At 31.9% G+C, this 6,908-nt stretch overlaps 1 protein-coding gene across 1 annotated transcript in view; it reads right to left on the bottom strand.

Annotated features, from left to right (window-relative positions):
* The window catches only part of LOC108690364 (5-hydroxytryptamine receptor 2A-like), a 13,494-nt gene that overhangs the window by 3,567 nt on the left and 3,019 nt on the right, over positions 1-6,908 (bottom strand). The window contains exons 2-4 of the mRNA XM_018197613.1: positions 3,265-3,408; positions 1,546-1,701; positions 819-979 (exon numbers count right to left, since the gene is read on the bottom strand). Of these exons, the coding sequence (XP_018053102.1) occupies positions 819-979; positions 1,546-1,701; positions 3,265-3,408 (461 nt within the window). The remainder of the gene's footprint in view (positions 1-818; positions 980-1,545; positions 1,702-3,264; positions 3,409-6,908) is intronic.

Here is a 6,908-nt window from a genome sequence, read left to right on the forward strand (position 1 = left end):
TAGAACTAATTATTATGTTATATATAATAATTATTAAAATTGATATGAAATAATTAGGGAAAAAATAATATGTTGCGCAAAGTTATAATTCGTGAATTTTGGATGAATTTTGAAGCAAAATGAACAAATGGAAAAATTATTCTCCATTTAATAGAAGTCTAAAGAAATGATAGAAAGATGTAAAATTATTTATATTTATTCGAAGATAAATAATTACAATAGTATTGTTTCGGAGCGATATTAAACAAATCATTATACAATAATATTAATGATAATTTAGTAAAGAATTTATGGCAGATTAATATATATATAATATATAATATATATATATCAAACACTTATTTTGAAATTTAAAAATAAATGATTTATTTTAAAAACGATAGAGCTCAGAAGATATATAATTAAGCAGTGATAATGTTCTTTTTACGATAGAACGATCAACAGGTAAAATCATACCTTTGTTCTCGTAGTAAAGGCCTGCACTGGTCATTGAAATAAAAATGCTTAAGAGCATGCTAAGTCACTTGAGATAAAATACTGCGTGCTATAAAAATATTTATTTACAAGTTAAATTATGAACTCCATAAAGAATGCGTTCTCTGGCAAGATATTAGGGGAGCAAACTAAATCTTGTGAAGAATTTATTTCTCAGCAGCTCGACTGTGAGATTTATTCTACGTGGCTTAGCGCATTGTTATTCCTCGAGCTCTCCAAGTTTATTGCAATTACGAAAGATGACATCTTCGATTACACGTTTTCAGATTTAGATAGAGATTCTGACATCGTGACATTAGGAAGGGAACAAAAAAGATTACAACCTTCTCGTGACGAGCCTGAGGATGCCCCTTCGTTCACGCGGCGGCTGAAGAATAGTGCCAGGTCTCTTCCTAATCCTTTTTCGCGCCGCTTGGAATATCCTCCAATACAGGAATAAAATAACTAGAAGTGGGACATAAAACGTCGCGCAAGTTGCGAAAATCTGTAAAATAATATACACTTTTAAACTGATGATTAATTTAATTTATAACATTATGATTTTAGTTCAATTTATGTGCGTTTCAAGTCTGATTATAATCGCACAGTTTATATAATCGGAAGATGTATTTAAAATGTATATATAAAAATGATTAGGCACCAAGGTCTTATTTCGATCTTTCTTTATACTTAATTATTTGATTTATTTATATAATATTTAATTTATTATATTTTTTAAAAATAATATATATCATAAATATATCATACACCTTTATATTAAAAAATTATAAGTTAGGTGACATTCATATCGCTATAATGAAAAATGAATTTCTATTGAGATGTCCTGATATGTGTATTATAATTTCTCTGAAAGATTTTTTTCTGAAAGAGAATGTTTGTGAATGACTATTAGGAGCAATTAAAAATTCTGTGTAATTACGCAGAACGAAGAATGCGTTCTTCGAAGTATTAATACTTCCACGAGAATACACGAGCGCATTTATATAATATATAGTCACGAATATTAATCAAGTATTTTGGATCTGCTTGCAATTCTCCGGAAGCGCTCACCTGATATGCAGGATCCTGCGACACAAGACACGTCCCTTGGGCTATGCGGACCAAATAATCAGGATCCTTCCATCCGAGCTGAGGCGCTAATGAGATTCCTAAGGATACCACCCACACGGTGATGATCAGGATGCCGATTCTTCTCGGATTCCTCGCCTTAAAATGGGAAGGCAGCGTTAATGATGTATGTTCCGTCATTTTATTTTTAGCTGTAAACTTTATCACTAACTGAACTAAGTTTTATCTTTAAGATTAACTGAATAACGAAATAACGTTTACTTTTTTTTATATACGTTTCAAGTAATTTTTAGTATATATCATTTAAATATTTACGATGCAATTACTTTGATACAATATATTTTTTGTACATAGTGGTGTAAGCTACCAATATTATGCCATATAAATTTTCGTTATGCATTTTTATAAAATTACTCTAAAATTAGAACATAATACTTTATTGCTTCGATAAATTTTATACTTCCCGCGAGACCGCGTGCATTACTAAGAACATTGTCTTGCAGTCAATAAATTAAATTGTCAGTAAATTAAACTTTTAATTAGATTTGCTCGTACACCTAATTTTTTTAAGAGACGAAGAGAGAAAGAGAATTTATAATTATTCTGCTTGTTTGAGAAAATTGCGGCGCCTGCTTTATCTGCATATCTCCTTGCCGGATACATAAATTCAAGCCAATTTCTCACATGCTCCATTATAGTAAGATAATTGACTTGCCAGTTAAGGGGCCGATACACGCCTCTTTCCATCAGTTGGGAAATGCAAGTTAGCTATTAAATTCGACCAAGCTGGCTGATCGCTACGCAGCTTATCGAGCTTTAAGCTAATTCCGAACTAACTCGGAGCCATCCATAGAAGAGAGAGGCTATATACCAAAGACATTACATAACATATTCGTCTCATACCGGTCAGACATATTTATAGACGGGATATCCTGGTCGTTTCGCTTTACGGTCTTACCCTTTTTCATACTTCATGAGCAGTGTTCCCTGTAATTCTCGTTACATCAGCCTGCGCGCACGAGAAAGAGAAAGAGGAATTTGCCTCCGCCCAAATTTCGACGAAAATTTATGAGCGATTTCATGACTTTATTTCGCAGTAAATGTATAGATCCGAGTATACTGAAATATCTGTCTTGTAGACTTGAATATCGAGGAAGAATCGGACTTTTATTACACTTTCGATAGATAGAAAAATAAAATAAACGATGTTCATCTGGATTTTAAACTGAAAATGTGTTGAAAATTTAGAAAGTTTCTGAAAAGAAGAAGATTAAATTTTTGCGAATGATTATAAAATACGTGTAAATCTGTGGAAAAGGAGAATTATAACGAGCGATGGAAAATTTTCCCAGATACTTTATATAAAGTTTTATATATATAAAGTTTGTGCAATGCACAGATTCTTGCGCGTCAAATCCTATTGAAATCCTATGCACATCATTCCCGAATTGATAAAATTGTATTTCCATATGTTGCGATCTTCTGGGTATTCAAAGAGATTTGCGAGACGATATGTAGTTCCGTTCGCGTCACGATCTCGATTATGTCAACTCCCGCGCGGCTCTTCCCTATCTCGCGGCGTGGCGTGTGGCGTGGCAAGTGGCAGTGTCAGCGACAGCGGATAACAAAGACCGTATCGTTCGCATCGTATCCCGGACAATTTCCGACTTCCTCTCGATAACCGCAACGGCGTTAATTAACCTGTATATAATTGATATCGGTGACTGCCCAATATCTGTCGACCGCGATAGCCACCAGATGCAATATCGAGGCTGTGCAGCACAGAACGTCGCTGCTAGTCCACATGTCGCAGAGCTCCGGACCGAGTGACCATCCCGAGTTTATCTGCAATAAACAGAATTATCCATCAGAGAGCGTGAGCTTAGCGTACCGTGCGAGCATAGCGAGAAATCGATGCGGGAATCGCAAGATTTCTATCGGAGTGTCTCGGAATAAGTTAAATCCCTCCAATAAATGGCCATTGATTCTATTCACTCATTGTTCCAGTTATGAAAGCAATCTCAGATAGAACAAAAAGAATTCAGCCGTATGTTATAAATTCTGAGTTCATTTTTAGATGCAAAAAGAAATCTTTTCAGATCTGTTCAGAATAAGAATTCCTTTTATGTCTATGAATGAATTCTAAATTAATAACATATAACAGTTGCATTCTTTTTGAACTACTCTTTCTGCACTATCTAGAATCTTTAGAATATAAGCATTATGAATGGAAATCAAGTTTAATTCACATTTAAAAATCTAAGTCAAATCCAATAATCAAGTTTTATTTCCTAAAGTTTGAGTGATATTCATAAGAAATATTTCATATATTACTTATAAAGTTATTAATCTCCACTCTCTCTATTTAGTTTCGAATTTTAGAACGAGTTTCTATAAGATTCGAAACTTTTTATCATAAAAAATCGAAGTTTTTAAAAGTAGTACTCGAACTCTTTCTAAGGATGAAGTTACACTAGTTTAAAAAAACATAATATAAAAATTGTAGTAATACATAATATTGTTAATATTATTTAAAATTAATAATATTTAATTTACAATTACAATCTTTACAACTTTATTGTTTTATACAAACGTTTTTTGCTTCAGAGAAACAAAGTTTTTAGTTTTCAAAAAGGATCGAACGTATCTGATTCAGGTTCAAGTCTAATTGAAAGAAAGACTTTTATTTCATCTTTATCAAGATAAAGAACTCAAAAAGAGTTCGAAACTACGCCAACAGATTCAATCTATTTATTATTTAATCATCTCATCTCTAATAAGCATCAATAATCTTTCAATGACATATGATATATTATTTTATCACGGATGCAATACATTATGTACGGCATACTCAATTTTACTTATAATTTTTGATAAAAATGAACATATTGTAACATATTTTTTATTCAATCAAAACATCAAACATTAAGAAATACAACGATATTAAGTAAATGTATATGTATCTTTATTGGTAAAATAATTATAAATAATAAAATAAATAAAAAAGTTTTGACAAAAACTAAATTTTTTGAAAAAAGCCGGATTCGTCGTATTGAGATTAATTTTTCTTTGTTAGAATTCTTCTCAAGATTGTGTCACCTTTATCATAATATTTTTATGAAAATGCAAAAATTAATTCTTGCTATTTTTTTGTACAAATGTCATTGGATAAACAACATTTATTTTTATTCACTCTATATGTATGTATTGCGTTCGATTGATCAGTATGTTAAGAATTGCACATAGTTTCGGGCGACAGTTTTCCACGCAGTAGGGAGAAAATACGGATTGAGGGTCGAAAGGGAAAACATTCGAGCTGAACCAGTCGACGGAGGGACAACGGAAAACACATGAAGGGAGATAGTAAGAGTGATGTTGTAGAAGAGCTGGTAAGAAAAGAGAAGAGAACTGATTCATGCCTGCTTAAAAGTCCATTCATGGTATTGGAATCTATCGTTGAAAGCCAATCGTCTCTTGTCCTCCTTTCAGCACGGCGGCTCTTTCGCCAATATATACATCCATTCCTTTATACTTTGAGATTAGAACATTCCGGAAGTTGATGAGTCGCATCCATCTTCCGGAAATATAAACACCTCTCAAAAGTAGCATACGGAAATCGATGGAGAAGTAGTTTTAACATCAAGGATCACAAAGATTCTTGCGACAAGGGATGTAATACAATCTATCGAAATGAAATTATTAAAAATTTAATACTAATCAATTAATCATTTACTTTGAATATTAAGTAATTGATAAATTGGAGTTAGTATCAAATTTCTATAAGAGTATGAAGATGTTTTTGTATTATACACATATCCGTATTAAATTTTTCTTATAATTTAAATTCTCTGTATTTTTATCTTATCAGAAATCTTTAGATTAAATTTTTATACCTTTAAATCAAAATATACGTAATTATAAAATATAAAAAGCGGAAAGTAATTTAAGTTTTACCGCGTCCACTTTCTTTTTAAAATTTGAATTAAGATCCATTTCAAAAGTTTCTATACTTTTTTTCTACATTATATATCTATTGAAATAATATGGAATTCTCTTCTTCGAAACTTTTCTAACTCTATTGTTGGGTTTCTTTACGTTACATTATTTATTTATGAAATTAAAAATGAGAATAGGTTTTTGATGCTCGTCGAGAAAACCATGCAAATAGTGAAACCGAGCAAATAGTGAACTTAAGAGTGTTCTAGTTTTTGACTATCCATTGTATTCATCTATAGTTCCCTGATTATTTTCTTCTTTCAAAGTTAGAAATGAAATTGAAAGAGCAAGATTTTAACACGATTTTAGAAATCATAAGATATAGATTTCGTTTCAAAGGAAGATTATCAGAAATGTTTACAGAAATTGTACGTTGTAAAGATCAATATTATTTCAAAAGGAAAATTAAATTAATTAGGAGTTAGTGCGGTAAACGATGCGTAAATTGTTAATAATCAATATATTAATTTGATAAAATTTATATGAAATTCCAAACAGTTTCTTCATGAATATTTCGATTATATTTATGTAGCCATCTTTAATATTACTTGAAAGAAAATAGTTTGAATAAGTAAAATTACAAAAATCACACGAGAAATTTTATTTTTAAATAAAGTTCGAAAATGTTAGAATAAATTATGTAACTGATTAAAACTCAGAGAAATTGCTTTGCGTTAGTTGGATGCGATTACCGACAACAATCGCGGCTAAAACCTTGACGCAAATCTCCTTCTTAACAATTCTTCTCATATCGAGCATCTTCTAGAGTCTCCAAAGGGTTTAATCAAGCGTCGCGTGTACACGCGCAGTTAATGAAGTCGTTCGCGTGCACGTTTCTGGCGTCCGCCGATAAACGGGTGAAAGAGGCGGTTGTAAAGCGGACATCCATCAAATGTTCGGATTAAACGGCAGACGTATAAATTTCTACGTGTCCGTGTTAAGAGGATGGATGCGCGCGTCGATCTAGTACATGGTGGTAAAAATTGTTAATGCGCCAGCTGAATGGTAGTTGAGATAAAATTGCACCACATTAATGATAAAGCGGGAGAGATATTGATGCCAGCGACGATGAAGAGGACTTAAAGAACATGATGGGAAGAGAGAAACTTATTTTACGCTGGAGATGTCTGTGAAAAGCGAGAAGGACGCGGTGCGTGTCATAAAATGTAGCGAGAGTGTGGAAATATAATATGAGAGAAAAGTGGAATGAGAAAAGAAGAGAAAAAAAGTACTGAGATGAGATACATGCAGAAGCGCAAAAAAAATATATGATAAGATATGAGAAACTGTGTTTAAAAGCTATATTAGGAAAACGAGGAATTTAAATAAGAATATATATATATATATAT

This window comes from Atta colombica, unplaced genomic scaffold (genome assembly GCF_001594045.1).
Source record: "Atta colombica isolate Treedump-2 unplaced genomic scaffold, Acol1.0 scaffold32, whole genome shotgun sequence".
NCBI classification, from domain to species: Eukaryota; Metazoa; Arthropoda; class Insecta; order Hymenoptera; family Formicidae; genus Atta; species Atta colombica.